At 35.9% G+C, this 16,681-nt stretch overlaps 1 protein-coding gene across 1 annotated transcript; it reads right to left on the minus strand.

Annotated features, from left to right (window-relative positions):
- Positions 1–1,415: 1,415 nt before the first annotated feature.
- On the minus strand, positions 1,416–7,633 carry LOC121386392. The gene is made up of 4 exons (XM_041517273.1): positions 7,539–7,633; positions 5,961–6,290; positions 2,502–2,613; positions 1,416–1,903 (listed from the first exon to the last, which is right to left on the minus strand). Exons 1-4 carry the CDS (start codon positions 7,591–7,593, stop codon positions 1,816–1,818), a joined length of 585 nt encoding a protein of 194 aa, XP_041373207.1. The 5' UTR covers positions 7,594–7,633; the 3' UTR covers positions 1,416–1,815.
- Positions 7,634–16,681: the final 9,048 nt, after the last annotated feature.

Raw genomic sequence — 16,681 nt, forward strand, 5'->3', positions numbered from 1 at the left:
CAGTTGGCCTTTTTGTAAATGACGTGCAAAGCTTTAGTTACCACAGGAAAAAAATAATAATAATAAAAAAATAAAAAATAAAATAATAATAAGAACGTTGACTAGTGAGGTTTCGGCCATATACAGATTCGGGCATTTTGGTTTAATTCGTGCAAAAATCTACCACCCCCCCCCCCCCCCCCCCCCCATACAAAAATGGGAGTACGTTAATGGTCATTGCTTACGACAGTTTTACTATATTGTATCGCTAAGGCAGCCTCGGAAGTCTATAGCCTGGGTTCGAACCATTTTGATCATGTTTTAAATTCAATGACTTTCCAGTCCTGAGGGGATTAGTTATCAAGTTCACGACTTTCAGTGACTGTACGAACCGTGAAAGTCAATCACATGAATGATTACATACATTACTACAAGACCATAATTTATTTCTACTATAATGACCAGATAAAAGTAAGATGACCATCAGTCCACATAGTTAATTCTCAAATGTGTCACTTGTAGATGATAATTCATTCATTTGTACGGACCACTTTAAAATATCAGTCTAGAGAGCTCTACTAGCTAAGTCTCCAATGTGTCACTAGTGGATGATAACTCATTAATTGTACGAATCATTATTAGTTAGTGATGTTCCAGTCATTGGCGGATACACTGGGAGTCACATGACCAACATCGTCCCCCCATTTGTACTACCCTTTTTAATAACTTAAAAAAGCAAATTCGTCATGCACAAAATACAACACTAAATTGCCCTCAAAGCATTTTTTTTTTTTTTTAAATCTGAATAGCATATCCGAGAACCACCGGAGAGATTTCGCCCCCTTTATGAGCTGGGTTTATTTGTCTTTGATAAACTCAAACATGCCCTATTTATAATTTTGTGATGTTCTATTTACAAGATCAACATACTGCCCCTGCTACTGCTAATGCTCGATTATAGTTGACAATTAATCAGTTGAGCTCCACTAATGTGAAGATGGTCGATTACACACACACACACACACACACACACTCTCTCTCTCTCTCTCTCTCTCTCTCTCTCTCTCTCTCTCTCTCTCTCTCTCTCTCTCTCTCTCTCACACACACACACACACATACACACACGCACGTACACATACACGCACGTGCGCAACTATTTATGTGTTCATATAAATAATATAATAATTACACAGAACGCGTGATCTATGCAGGTGTTGAAATAATTTAGGTTTTTGAGTATACCCCTTAAAATAGTAGTGTTAATCACTTATGGTTCCTAACTAGGCCTCAGTTTAACTCATCATGGTCACCAGTTGGCATCTGATTCTCTATAATATTATGTTAATCACCTATGGTTCCCAACTAGGCATCAGCTTAACGCATCATGGTCACCAATTAGCACCCGATTTTCTATAATAGTATTTCAACCCTTGCTATGTTTTAAATACATTGTTTATTTCAATGTTGGAATAAAGAGTAATTTAAACAAACACTGAACATATTTGTTAGTCCACTGACCACCAGAGAACTAGAAGAAAAACAACTTGAAATATTATATGCTGTACTTGATCTTGAAACGTGTAGTCCCTCAGTTGGGCAAACGGATTACTTTGGAAGTAGAACAATGGCTATTAGCATGACAGATAGGACTCGATCATAAAACATGTACGTAATTTATCGGTCAAATGGTTGGTGGATCCATAAATAAGAAAATCACTAGAGATGGATAACTGTAGTCGTCATAAATCATGTACTCAATTAATCGGTCAAATGGTTGATGGACTCCATTAAAATAACTTCACAACTGATTAATCTATCTGTCCGAAAGAAGGATTGTCATTTGTCATGTTGGCCCTTTTCATCTTCAGCCTCTTGAGTTTTGTTTTCAGTTTGCTCTTCCTTAGATTTCGGTTGCTGTTTCATTCTGTTAAGATTAAAGTATTAGTTCATTAGACGGCGATTACTGAATAGTAAAATATTGATTTCATTGTTCTTCTGTGAATCTGAACGACAAAACCGTATTCCCATATCAAAATCGTATCTCTGCACAAGGCAGTCGAAAGCATGTTAGACAAAGTTACCCCGAGGAGATACTTAACAGGATGATTCCCCCCTCTTGCACCACCTGCTGGAGGACTGCCACTCCCAAGGCTGTTAGAAAACCCAAACGTGTACAAGATAGACCATGATAGTAGATTTTGTTTCTTTACACAGCCCTTAAGTAATATTACCCTGTGCCAACACCTCTGTATAATAACTATATAATTAATGTTTTGTTTCTGTTTTATTTTTTAAACTTTTTTCATTTTGTCTTTATGAGTACATATAATTGGAAACATTTTAAAACCTTATTAATGTATTATATCGCCTTCCACAATGTAGTTATATTTAAACTGTCATATTTTCTGGCTGATTTAAGGGAAGTGAAGGGGGAGGGGCCTGTATATAGACAAAACAAAGAAAAGAAATACAACCACACACTTTTAAAGGTAACATCAACAATATTGAAGAGATTGGATTACCTCTTGTAACAGAACCAAGATACTGCAATGGCGACGACCAATAGAACAGCAACCACTACTATTATGATAATGGTCGATTCCGAAACCTGACTCTCTGGATTGGGATCTGGAACTGTTTTCAAAAAGAAACACAAACAATACTTATCAATTACCAACCGTCATTGAGGGCAATATCAGGTTTTATGGACTTAAGAAATTGATAATGCCCGAAGCAAAAGGTCAATATCAATTTCTTCGGTACATAAAACCTGATATGGCCCTCAATGACGGTCAATACATTTTTATTACATAATGGCATCTGTAAACCCTACAGCACACAAGAGCTATTGATCAGCTGAGCAAAAGAAAAATTTACTTGAAACTTTTTGCTCAACTCGTGTGGGTGGGAGGTTTTCGTCTCTTGTGGTCGTGAGGAAAATATCTATCATGCAGCAAAAAAATCACAGGTTTGGGCTACGTGAGCTATGGGCTGAGCTGAATTGATCAACTGGCCAATGGAAAGCCGAACATTACGTCAGAGTGACGTCACTCTGCCAGTCGTAAGCAAACTAGCTCAACACTTGGCTCATCGTGTTCTATAATCCAACATCTGAGCGAAAAGTCTCAAGTAACTTTTCGATCAGGTAGCAGAATACAGTTAGCTCCCTTGTGTATTTAAAACAAGTCATCTTTATAAGTATGACCCTTTTTTTTCTTTGTGACTAAATATCCTGTATCTCTTTTTTTTTTTTTTTTAGAATGCCATCGGCTAGTATACATTAATCTCAGCTGAAGATTCACATTTTTTCATTCCATTTCAACTTATTTTTGTGCTTAGATCCAACTAAGGTTCAAGCACGCTGTCCTGGGCACACACCTCAGCTATCTAGGCTGTATGTCCAGGACAGTGGGTTAGTTGGTTAATGGTTAGTGAGAGAGAAGAGGGTGTAGTGGCCTTATACCTACCCATTGAGCCCTTAAAAACTAGCTCTGGGTTGGAGCTGGTACTGGTCGGCGAACCCTGTACCTATCAGCCTGAAGTTTGACTGCTTAACCACTGCGTCACCGAGGCTGGTGAAGATTCACAACTAACCTTATTGTGTTTTAGATATTTTTTTCTGAATATGATTTTATTCCACTTTAAAAATAAATAAGTCCAACAACACCTACAGACTGTTAACAATAAAACAGGACACTATGTACCACTTGCCATGTATATGGTTAATGGGAGGAACCTCTTAAAGGTACAGTACCACTTTTGTATCTGTAGTGATTTCCACTTCTATTTTTAGCTTCACCTGTCATTTGCTGAATCAACTGGACAACAAATTATTAATTCATGTGGAAATGGTTGGTGCCAATGTATTCTTAAAGGAATAAAGTTTTTAAAACAAAACAGCACTTAAAAAACCATGGTGGTTAACATGGCTACATTCAGTAAGGTACCAGTGTAAAGTTAGCTTCTTTGTGTTTCTACCTGAGGTTCTTTATTTGGGATTTATGGTTGGAAATGAGGGAGTAAAGTCAGACCCTGAAACGATCAGGACAGTTAAGAAATGGACAGTTCCAAAAAGTGTTACATATGATAGAAGTTTCATTCAGTTATGCTCCTAATGTAGAAAGTTCATAAAAGACTTTTCGAACATAGCTAAGCCTCTTTTTGAGTTACCAAGGGAAATGCTCAATTTAGTTGGAATACTGAATGTCAGGAAGCTTTTGATAAACTGAAGTTAGTTTTGCAGCAATCTATACTAGCATACCCAGATTTTTCTAAACCCTTTACTGTGTATGCAAATATTGTCGCGGCTAAAATAATTCGCGATCTGGCTTTCATTTTACATTTTCGCAATTGGGTCCCCAGATAATAAAATCAAAATTACCCATATTTCATTAGCCATACTCTTTTGAATGACGATTTCACGAAAACACTCGGTCATGTTCACCATGCTGTCGGCGAGACGTCAATATTGTATGTATGTCTGATAAGACATGTTATCGATAGAACACGCACATGCGATACAGAAAATTGAAAAACGCAAATATCAGAAGAAATAACTTTTAATTATTGGTTTTACCCACACACTTCCATTCAAGGTTTAAAAGAAAAGAAACAAAACTGAGATTATGTAACAACAGACTTACGCCCAACTGTCCGTCACTTCCATCAAATCTACGTGACCATGCAGGTTTACAGAACCACGTGACCTTGTGGATAATTGGGCAGACAAAATGCATACGAAACTCGGTATAAATTTAACAGGTACCTCTGACTGTCTTAACGTAATACAGTGTTCTGTATATACTGAGGGGTGATATACCTTAATGTCTTTTGTATCCATGAAAATTATACCAAAACATATTTGCGAATACGGTATACTGGACAAAGATTCTAGTGAGCATAGTACAGGGGTACAGCATAGATCGGTATTATCACAAATTCAGGAGGGAAAAAAGAAAGTCATTGCTTACTTTAGTACCACTCATTCAGTACCAGAGAAAAATTAGTGTAACCTGTAAGGAATTATTAGCTGTGATTAAGATCATCAAACATTTCAAACATTACTCGTATGTATGTTTTGCTCCGTACTGATCATGCTTCCTTACAATGGTTAACAAGACTTTAAAAACCCAGAAGGACAAATAGCCAGGTGGATAGAGTACTTGAACACCTTTCAGTTTCAAATTGAACATCGCTGTGGAGCTAAGCATACTGATGCTGATGCAATAAGTAGAATAACTTTAAGTTGTTCAAGACTGGTGTTTGATAATTTAGGTTGTTCTAAACAAGATGTTAGGGAAGCTCAAGCACAAAACAAAGTATTAGGGTTCATAATTGGGCAGTTACAAAGCAACAATAGTAAACCAGAATATGAGGTAGTTAAGACACCGAGATGGAAAGAAAAATCCTATTGGGCTCAATGGAAACAATTAGAAAATGTAGAAGGCATTCTTCTTAGAAACTGGTTTTGTGATGAACCCCCAATAGCTTGGACAGATGTTTTTATTGCTAAAATATTGTGTTGGATTTTGGGGGCTCCCCCGCCCCCCCCCCCCCCCCCCCCCCCAACAACGCTCTGTCACGGTGATAATGTTTAGCAGGTAGTTTTATCTGAATGTAAACACACAATCATGATTATAAATTGACTTGAACGAATACCCACGGTTTCCCAATCGCAAATAAGCACACCCAGAGCATGATTTGTTTGTGAATGGGAGTTGGGAGTAGGGGAAGCGTCTTCAGGCGTTACATAATATTTCGGGGTGTGTATGGTCTAGTGTTAGAGCAACGTGGGGGGGGGGGGGGGGGGAGGGTGTCTAAATTTGATAAAAATAACATTACATAATATTTGGACGGCCCTGAAGATATAGTGAAACAAAAGACTGGAAATAAACTCTGGAAAGTTAGACCCCAAAGCAACAAAACAACAACAACAACTACCGATAATAAAATACAGTTCAGAACATTTAAAGCTAACTTACATGTCTGACTCTGGATACATGTAAGTTCGCCACTGCCAATTCCATCCAGACAACTCCATTCTCCAACATCTGTTGTAAGGTTGAAGGAGTCTATGGTAAGAGTGTGCCCTTGTGTCGGTGGCTCAACAACAACACTGTAACCAGATATACTCCCAGGTGCCATACATATAGTGTTATCTCTGTTGCATGACACCACCAGTTGTGGTGATTGACCATTTGGTCTCACCCATACAATACCAGAAGCTATAGTGCCAGCTATGTCACAGGTTAAACTTGTCCTCTCTCCAGAACTTGCATCAGCTGCACAGTTAATAGTTGTACTTGCAAAACCTAGTAATGTAATGCAATGTAATGTAATGTACGTTAACGTAATGCATTTATCAGTTATTGACTATCATTGAAGGCAATATGCGTTATGGACCGTTGGCCTCGGTCAGTATCAGTTTCTTCGGCCATTTCCTCGAAATGTGGTCAATAATTGTTTTATTACATTATGTCACCCATAACACTCGTACGTTCCTGATTTGTTTATTAGAGTCGATGATACGCCATTGCTTAAAATTTTCCGCAATGCGTTAAAACTCATATACTTAAATTTTCTTTGCGTCTATACACTTTACGGCAATCTGATTGGTCCAGAGGTGCTTACTTTTTTTCGTTCATATCTCGATAAACCGAAAACATTAAAGCCCCCCGCCCCCCAAAAAACACAAAAAAAAACAAAAAAAACAAACAAACAACAACCAACAACAGACAAAAAACCCGTCTAACACTGGTATGCCATTCAGTGTAAATGGGTCATTTGTTTTGATCCAGTTCACTGGTTGCTAAGCATGCTAGGGTGAAGGTCAGCGGATGTGACGTGTAACACGAATAGGAGAATATACTTTTTTATCCTCGACCACCCACCCACGCCCGATTGTTCCTACTCAGTACTGCCTTATGAATACAGATCTTCACATACGTTGTTTTCACTTCCTATTTATTAGACCAACACTAAATAAGAATTTTAGGCGATCTCGCCCGTGGCTCGACCGGTGGCGAGATCGTCCTACTTCGTTTACGACTTCGTTAACCGACATAATGCAGTCCGTCATCTTAGTTTTGCTAACGGACTTGGGATTTTTATTCTTTAAAAATTAAATGCTTTTCTGTACAAATCAAATGCTTTAGTCGTGTTGGTAATGACCAGTATGGTTTTAGATTGTAGTAGTAAACTACGATTTCCCGTGTTATGTTATTGGTGACTTAAGTTTAATGGATTTCTTCCACTCGATATTTACGATGTCTACATTTCCGTTTTAAGAATGCTGGAAAAATTCCAATTGACATGTTTTTTATTTGAACATTACTAATGCACCTGAATGTGTTTCAAGAAAATTATATTGTACCTTTTACGAAATATGGATTTCAAGTCAAATTACAGTGAGATATATTTATTGTGTACAAAGTCAAAACAAGGGTGCAAAAAGTTACTATCGTCGACCTTAACAGTAATTTTAGTTGTAAAAAGGCTATATTGGTCAGAAACATCTTATAGCAGTCCCTGTAATAAAGACCACGCGGTAGTGAACTAACCTAAACAAACGTCAATGGTCAACAGAAGCGCCAAAAAACATAATTTTCCTGGCATACGAGACTGTCAAAAACGTCTAGTTTAACGCCATCTTCCGGAATGTAATACAGTGGTCGCGTTCAGTGACAGCGAGCGACGCTAACGTTTGCAAACTATTCCACAGGTCCCCGATCTGGTCATTTGGTTTTTAAATGGGACAGACCCTAGTGTTTAAACACTACGACGTATTTTTCACTATTAGAGCCGTTTTTAATAATTTAAGATAGAAATGCTTACATTTTATTATTTAGAATATTCAGTTTAATTCGTACGCCTGAAGTGGTTCTGGTCGTCCAGTTTTTTGTAATACAACAAAAAGCATTTTTTTCTATAATTATAAAATCGCACGTTCGTCTCAGAAGTAATGGCTAGCGAAATAAGCTCTAGTTATTTTTAGACGGTATTTCCCCATATAAAGACTACAGACTAGCTTCTCTCTGTTATAGTCTTATCTAAATGTTTTTGCATGAGTCGTTCTGCAGTAACGGGCAGATTTCAGGTCCAATTAAAATAAAATTTTGACTACTTTTTGTCTCTATTTTCCTTCGTCAGCTAGGTAGATTAGTATCAGTAGTAAATAATCGTAATGGCAGCAGTGATCTATCTAGCCGATTTCAATTGAAAATTTATTGAAATCTGCATGGCGTCCCATCGCAGTGTCACATACGTCACGGCATGCAGCCTTTCTGGAACTTCCATTTATTTTGTTTCCCATATATGATTTAACCTAATAATGTGAATCTCAGTATATCTGCATTAGGCCTACTTTGTAAAACCAATATTCACATTTTGTTTGATATCTTGGACACAACTGAACAGTGTTCAGGCCCTCGAACTGTGACAGTATGTCAAATGTCACACATTTACCGTAACCAGACGTAGATAATCGCTCTATCAAGATACTTTTAAATTTTATTAGTGCAGGATCTTGTGTGAAGTTAAACAAGTGGATTCCCTCTGGACACCACTATCTTTGAATTAGATTAGTTTCAACTGTTTATACTTATTAAGGTAGTACTAAACCAAATAACTTCCAGCTGGGTCAAACTTCGAGGAGCACCCAACATTTGATAGAGAAGTGAACACCACAAGTCCTGTGATTGGTTATAAATGTGAGTGTGTTGGTTGTAAAAAATAATAGTTTCATCTGGGTAAAAAAAAAAGTGCAATTTTATTTCATCTAGTACCAATGTGTCAAGTAGCCTTGTGCTTGAAACATGTATGGGGTACCTGTAAAAAAAAGTACTTGAATTTTGTGCGAAACTAGGGTAGTCATAGACGCTACCCGTTATCTCAGAAACGAGCAGCTTGATCCCCATTTTTTTCTGATTCACTTTAAGTGTAAGGGGTGGTAGTATTTATATCCGTGGCGTTTATGTCGGTTGATACGTTGCAGGTAGGAGTTTTAGCCACATATGTTACTATTCTCGTCTATGGGATTTGATTTGGTAGTATACACCCTATAGCACATATTCAGTGCATAATAAAAAATATTATGATTTTGTCATTTTATTTAATTAAACTATACTGGTTGATTAATTAGCTATCACTCGATCATGCAAGTTCACAATGACCTTGACCGTGACAATAATCTCTGTACATGGCTCTGAATGGAGTTTGAATCAAAGTTAGCACTGAAGAAAAGTTGGTTTTGGGCTATAATTTATACTGTAAAGATTTCAATAATTTCTTTTTACATGGTATTTGACTTGCCATATACAACTGCTCTTAAATATGGTATTATATACAGGCAACCTGAACTAAGATTTTAACAGCCATTTATTTTTATATTAAAAATAGCATGTGCCAATAGTGGGTTAATGTCTTTAGTTTCCATTAACATTGTCAATTTTTTATGTATGAAATTCCGAAAACTCAAATTTGTAAAGAAGTTGATTTTTATTGTCATTTTGACATATTTATAGGGTGCTAAGTTATATTTTAGACAAATTTGTAGTTTTATGCAAAATTTAAAGTAAATTTGAAGAAAAACTTTACCAAAAACATAATTAAATTTGTTGTCACTATTGTGCCTTCTGTTCTTATTTGTACATAACAATAAGATTGTTAAACATATACTTAGATCTCCAGATCATTTTTTTTTCTTAATAATCACTTAGTTAGCTCTCATGAAAAGCATTTTGAGTTTATACTAGATTCAGAACCAATTTTGTCAGATCTGATTATCTGCCTTGGATTAAGTTGATAATTTATTTTATTGTTAAAGCTGTATTACCTAATGTTACTAGCTAAATAAAATGCTGGATTACAGATTGTAGAAATACATCTAATGTACATATTGTATTCATCCGGATTAGAAAATAATGCAAGAAAATAGATGTTCGGGTAATTTTGTCATTTAAAAATAGTTTTTTTTCAGTAATTAATCAAAAATAAATGTGTTAAAGCTGCATGATTATTCCAGATATCACAACTATTAAAACCTCCAACTACAGTAGGCTATAAATAAAATATAGTCAGGAATATTGGTGGCTGCCAATAGTTTTGATGGTTCATTATGAAACTCAGCATGGCCGATGGATTTGAAATTCCCACACCTGATAACTTGAAGACACCCACACCCAGCATACAGGATTTCCTCCCAACACTAATGTTCAGGACATTAAGTCATTACTTCATACAGGTACAGTCATGTTTGTGTTTCCTTCCTCAGACAGTGTATTTTTTTAATACTGATATTTCTTTGATGTGCCTGTTAAGGTCTTCATAATATAGGGGTCAATCAAGTGCATGTGTTTTAATGGAATTCTTTAAAGGGGTAGAGGTACTCTGACTATCTTTGTTGTCTCTACATATATACCTGAGTACACACACCCAACTGAAAGTAAATATCTTCAGGAGTTTTATTTTAAAACATTTTGTTGTTTAATATGACATATTGCATTTGTACAAAACTATATGCAATATATATGCTTTTTGAGGTGTACATTATATTAGGTTGCACTGTAGAAACAACATTTTCAGTGAGGTTGTCAGTTTATGTCAGAATACACCAGATCTTGGTTGTCATAAAGACACATAGCTGGACACTTTTTGAAAAATGTATGTTATCAGTATAGGTAGTACTAAAGCAAATAACTTCCAGCTGGGTCAAAGTTCGAGGTGCACCCAACTTTTGATAGAGAAGTGAACACCACAAGTCCTGTGATTGGTTATAAATGTGAGGGTGTTGGTTGTAAAAAATAATAGTTTCATCTGGGTAAAAAAAATGTGCAATTTTATTTCATCTAGTACCAATGTGTCAAGTAGCCTTGTGCTTGAAACATGTATGGGGTACCTGTAAAAAAAAGTACTCGAATTTTGTGCGAAACTAGGGTAGTCATAGACGCTACCCGTTATCTCAGAAACGAGCCGCTTGACCCCCATTTTTTTCTGATTCACTTTGAGTGTAAGGGGTGGTAGTATTTACATCCGTGGCGTTTATGTCGGTTGGTACGTTGCTGGTAGGAGTTTTAGCCACATATGTTACTATTGTCGTCTATGGGATTTGATTTGGTAGTATACACCCTTAAGCAAAACTATCCGTTGTCGTAGATGACTCACCGTGACGTAGATGACACATCGTCACGTTTATGATATTTGTATGCATATGATAACCTTAGCCTGTTCAGTTTCATATTTTAATAAGCCAACATCACCATTGTTCGAGCTCTTTACCAGTACTGACGGAATGTAGTAGACCCTAATCTTGATCAGCATTAGTCAAGTGAAGTCTTGAAAACAGAAGAAACTCGAAACTCATTCTTAAAGATCCTATATCAAAGTTGAAACTACAATATTTTGTTATTTTTACATTTATTCTTAATAAATAACTAGAAAGTAATCGATCCCACGCATAATCTCTCCATAATTAACTCAATAATAATATTTTAAAAAAGGTTTTGTACTGGATAAGAGGGTTTCCCCGAATAATTTATAGCAAAATATAGCATGGTCACCATCTTTGTTTCTTTGTCAGTTGTCTGCAAAGATATAGAAAACACTTACGCATAATACAGTGCCGCCACTAGTTAATGCCTGTGACAGACACCAGATCCCCCCTAAAATATATGAATTTTTAGATTTGCGGGTATTATTGTGTATTTCATCGAGCAAATGTAATTTTTGTCCGAAGACGTTAGCCTGAGGTCAAAAATGAAACATTTGCTGTCATCAAATAAACAATAACGCTCACAAATCTATATATATATATATATATATATATATATAAACTAATAATAATAAAAAAAACCCGTGCAAATGGAGTCCAGTGTAAACTGAATCGTTTTTCTACGGATTTAACTGTATATTTGGTATTTCTTGGAAACAAATACCTGTCTACAATCGAACTGTAGACCCTTAAACCGTCAACATGACCTATTCCAATTGCTAATGACGTCACTTTCCAATGACGTCATTAGCTTCCCGGGTGTTATTTTCCTTTTATCCCGGAAACAGAATGTGTGTGTGTGTGTGTGCGTGTGTGCGTGTGTGACCTAAATCATTGGGTATTCCATCAACTGGGTGATAATAAATTGTTGTTTTGGGAATACATGTCCCGGGAATGATACTTAATTTGTTCAAAATTAATAGCAGGTATGTTGGACTGAATTATGTTTTGATTTATGGACAGAGGGCACAGGGACTTGACACAGATTAGTATACATGAATAAAATTCAAAACGTGTTGTATATCAGTAAACTTGATATATTTCCGCAATATTTTGCTCGTACTCTATTCAACCATGACTGATTTATTGCCACTTAACGTGTATTGACATATACCAAAAATTTCGATCCCTACTATATGAAAGACACTTGACACATAGGCCTATTCATAATCATACTACTATACATGAATCAAAATTTGTCGTATATCGGTAAACTTGATATATTTTCCCAACATTTTGCTTATACTGTCTTCATACATGACAAATGTATTGCCACTTAATGTGTATTTACATGTACCAAAAATTTCGATCCCTACTATATAAAAGATACAAGGTACGTCACTCCCAATTTTGGTGCGATTTTAATTTTTGGTAAATTAATTATTTTTCACAAAATAGTCGATTACCTGCTGAAACCATGAATAGCGGGAGACTCAAAATACCAAAGTAGAACGTGCTGTTTACTTATACATTCTTGTTTGACATTATTTGTCCTGCAAACGAATTAAATTGTCATCTTGATACCTGAACACATTCTGTCGAGCACGGAAGTCGAGTACATTGCGGGTTAATCTTTGGGCAGAAACTTTCAGCTCATTTCATTGGTCCATATCGTAACGGAATTTTACAAGCAAAAGACAAATATAGCTTTCGACACGTGCATTTCTTTACAAACATGTCTGACACATGGCCATCGTAGCAGCTGGAAATTTACTTTCAACTGAGTGAAGTATTGAAAATGGGCATAATTAGGTCGTTTTACACCACACTGGGACTGCTAAATATGCATTATGAAGATTAATTACAAAGAAGATTATTTACGGAAGATACAGCCTGTACACGTGTCTTTGTTTACAAACATTTTTGTCTCAGGTGATTGGAACTGAAATGAGACGACACATACACAAGCATATTGTTTTGGTAATTGTGTAGCCTAATCCATTTTGTTGTCACTACCACATATAGTGTGTATGTGTGTGTGTGTGTGTGTGTGTGTGTGTGTGTGTGTGTGTGTGTGTGTGCATGTGTGTATGTCTGTGTGTCTGTGTGCGTGCATGCGTGTATGTCTGTGTGTATGTGTCTGTGTGCATGTGTGTGTGTCTCTGTGTGTGTGCATATGATTGTGTTCACTTTAATTTGTAATGGGGCATGTGTTCGGTGTCTAATTATGATCCATAAAAAAAATGTACGGAATGATTCAATGTACGGAATGGTTCAAAAGCCTAAGGCGCAACTACCCTGCATGTGTGTATATGTATGTTAGTTTGTATGTAACATTCGAATTAAAAACCACATACAGATAAACAATAACATTTCATTATGGTTATAATTTGACTTTTCTCAAATTAACTGAAATTTTGAAAATGGCCACAATGAGGTATTTTAAGGCTAGGCTAGAACAGGAAAATCAGCTGATGGAAAATGAAATGAGAATACAGATTCATAATGTCACATGACATGGGCTTAATTTCTTGATAAGATTTTAGCATATTCTGTCATTAGCCACCCCCCCCCCCCCCCCCCCCCCCCCCAAAGAAAAAATTATATATATATATATGTATTTCCTTGAGAACACAGATTAGGTAGGAAGGTTGTCTTTTCAATTGAATAAAACTGATATAAATATTTAAGCTACAGTGGTGTCGTTAAACAGAGTAAATGTTGTATATATATGTATGTATGTATGTATGTATGTATGTATGTATGTATGTGTGTATGTGTGTGTCTGCATATGTGTCTGTATGTATGTGAGTATGTCTGTGTGTGCGTATGTATGTATGTATGTATCTATGCATGCGAAATTTGTAATGTAGTATCTAATTATGATTCTATTGATAATGCATGAAATAGTTTGATCTGTATACTTTAAACCCATGAATACATTTCCCTTCATGTTGCATGTGTATGTATGTATATATGCATGTATGTTTCTAAAATTCTACTTATAAACATATATTTACAAGGATAAATAACAATAACAATAACATCAAAAGTGAAACAAAATGTAAATTGTACTCAAGGTTTCTTTCTCTCCATTGGAGAAATATTGTTGTTATATACATATTTTCATGAACTATACACAATCATACCCCCCACCCCCACCAAAGAAAAAAAAGGAATCAATTTCAATGTTAATTGTAGATATTTTAAAGAAATAATTTTTCAACATGTGTCTTCTTTCATTAAATAAACTTTCCTTTGCAACATACCAAGACACAACTCTCTTGTATAAATGTTTTAAACATATGACATATTTAGAATGCTATCAGACTATTGGTACATTTATATATGAAATTGTTTTGGCCCCAGTATTGGACATGCATTGCTTCTTTCATGCATGCATACTAAGTATACATATACACAGATTATTTAGTGTAAAAGTATAATACCTTCTACATAAATGTAAAATTTCCATACCTAATGAATTAACAATATGTTTACATTGATTTTTAAAACAAATCACTGCCCATAATCAATTCAATTAATTTGAATTGAAATTGTAACATTAAACAATATTTATTTCAAGTCTTTATATAAATGTCATACTATGCACAATTTTTATCACTATCTAAAATCCATTTCAGGCTGCATCAACACTATGTAGAAGATGATAAGCAGACAACATCAGTGAATGATGTCATTATTGAATGTTCCAAATTTTTCGGAGAAACATTTTGTGACAAGACTATTGGTCGTGTTGTGCAAGGTACATTTCCAACAGTAAAACGAATAAGATCAAGACAAAAAGACTGGAGTAAATTCCATTATGATTATAAGGGTTTAGGGAAAGCACAGTTACCTTCACAATCGAATACCTTATCTTTAAGTGATATTTATGAAAATGTTCCTAAAGATTTCTTTCCACTTGAAATACATGACCACATTGTCAAATTGGGGAAACCTACAGGTCTCGAATGCAATGGGCATAGGGTATTCATTGAAATATCTATCTCCAGCAGTGGAGACATTGACATTTCTGTAGGTAACAAAAGTGTCATCGATCACAGTGGTTTAGCAAGAAGCATCAACCTTGATGAAATGTCAATTTGCAAATTATTCACTGCAGTCAAATGTGTAAGATTATGCCAGGGCATTATTGTAAAACGTAACCCATTACATCAGAAGGAGAATGTTATCATACAAAAAACCCCCAGTAATAATGACAATGATATGTATTCAGTTTCATGCCAGAAGATTTTAAGTTTCCGGTCTTATAAATCAACATCTGCATGTATTAACTGCAGAAGAATCTGCTCGGTTAAATCAATTAAAACATCAAACATAGGCAACAATGAACCTGAAAACCATACAGATAATGACCTATGTCATGAAACTAACATTACCACATACAATAATCAAAACACTAAACCTTATGAAATAGTTAACATTCTGAAACAAAAAGCACCATATCTAAGTGAAAGTCAACTTAGTCTGATAAATTCTCAGTTGGATAATTCCAGTGTTTCTGGTAAGCATGGCCGAAGGTGGGACTGTGCCATTATACAGTTATGTCTCACTATGTGGACACGTAGTCCTAAAACAACTGCTATGTAACGGATGTCTTATTCTGCCTTCAGTAAGCACTTTATCCAGGTACAAAAATTCTGTAAAACAGCATGCCGGATTAAATGAAGATGTCTTAAAGTGGATGTTTATGGAAGCGCACAAAAGGAAACTTCCAAAATATGGTTACTATGGAGGGTTGGTACTAGATGAAATGTCCATACAAGAGGATACCCAGATAGACAGAAGTGGTGGGAAAGTGAACCTGGTTGGATTCACAGAACTTGGACCAGAAGGGGAAGCAGCTTCCACAAATTCAGATTCATCTATGCTTGCAAACCATGCTATGCAATTTGTATAAAATGGATTATCAGGCTTCAGATTTCCTGTAGCCCATTTTCCTACAAACCAAGCAAATGGTGCACAGATTTATTCAATCTTTTGGGATATTGTAGAAGCACTTGAAAGATGGGGTTTCCATGTCATTTATAGCTCTATTGACGGGTCGTCCAATAATAGAAGTTTCATAAAAATGCACTTCCCAGGTTAACCAGTTGATGCACACATGGCTGCTTTGAATCCATTCAACAATGATGTCATTATCTTCCTTGCTGATCCATCACATCTATTCAAGAAAATCAGAAACAATTTGCTGAAGAGTGGAAATGAGAAGTGGCATACCAGGCAGCTACTGCTTAATGGTAATAATATATTCTGGAAAATGTGGATCGATTGCTATGAGTGGGCTTAGCTATTCACTTGAAGCTCACAAATGACCACATTAGACCAAATCACGCTGACATAATGCGCAAACCGGTTGGCTGAAAAAATGTTGGATTCCAATATGCTTAATCTAATGAGATGTTACCAAATGCATTTGGGATTTGCTGGAATGGTACTCGATGGGGTGATAAGCCCGCTGGAACAAACTAG

Source organism: Gigantopelta aegis, chromosome 12 (assembly GCF_016097555.1).
Source record: "Gigantopelta aegis isolate Gae_Host chromosome 12, Gae_host_genome, whole genome shotgun sequence".
Classification (NCBI taxonomy): Eukaryota; Metazoa; Mollusca; class Gastropoda; order Neomphalida; family Peltospiridae; genus Gigantopelta; species Gigantopelta aegis.

What these genes read in the sequence shown, in the direction of transcription:
- LOC121386392 (XM_041517273.1), bottom strand. Translation starts at nt 7,593, where the DNA reads ATGCCAGGAAAATTATGTTTTTTGGCGCTTCTGTTGACCATTGACGTT. An exon ending in GACCATTGACGTTTGTTTAG is followed by an intron (nt 6,291 to 7,538) that starts GTTAGTTCACTA and finishes TTACATTACTAG; the next exon opens with GTTTTGCAAGTACAACTATT. An exon ending in ATGTATCCAGAGTCAGACAT is followed by an intron (nt 2,614 to 5,960) that starts GTAAGTTAGCTT and finishes TTTTGAAAACAG; the next exon opens with TTCCAGATCCCAATCCAGAG.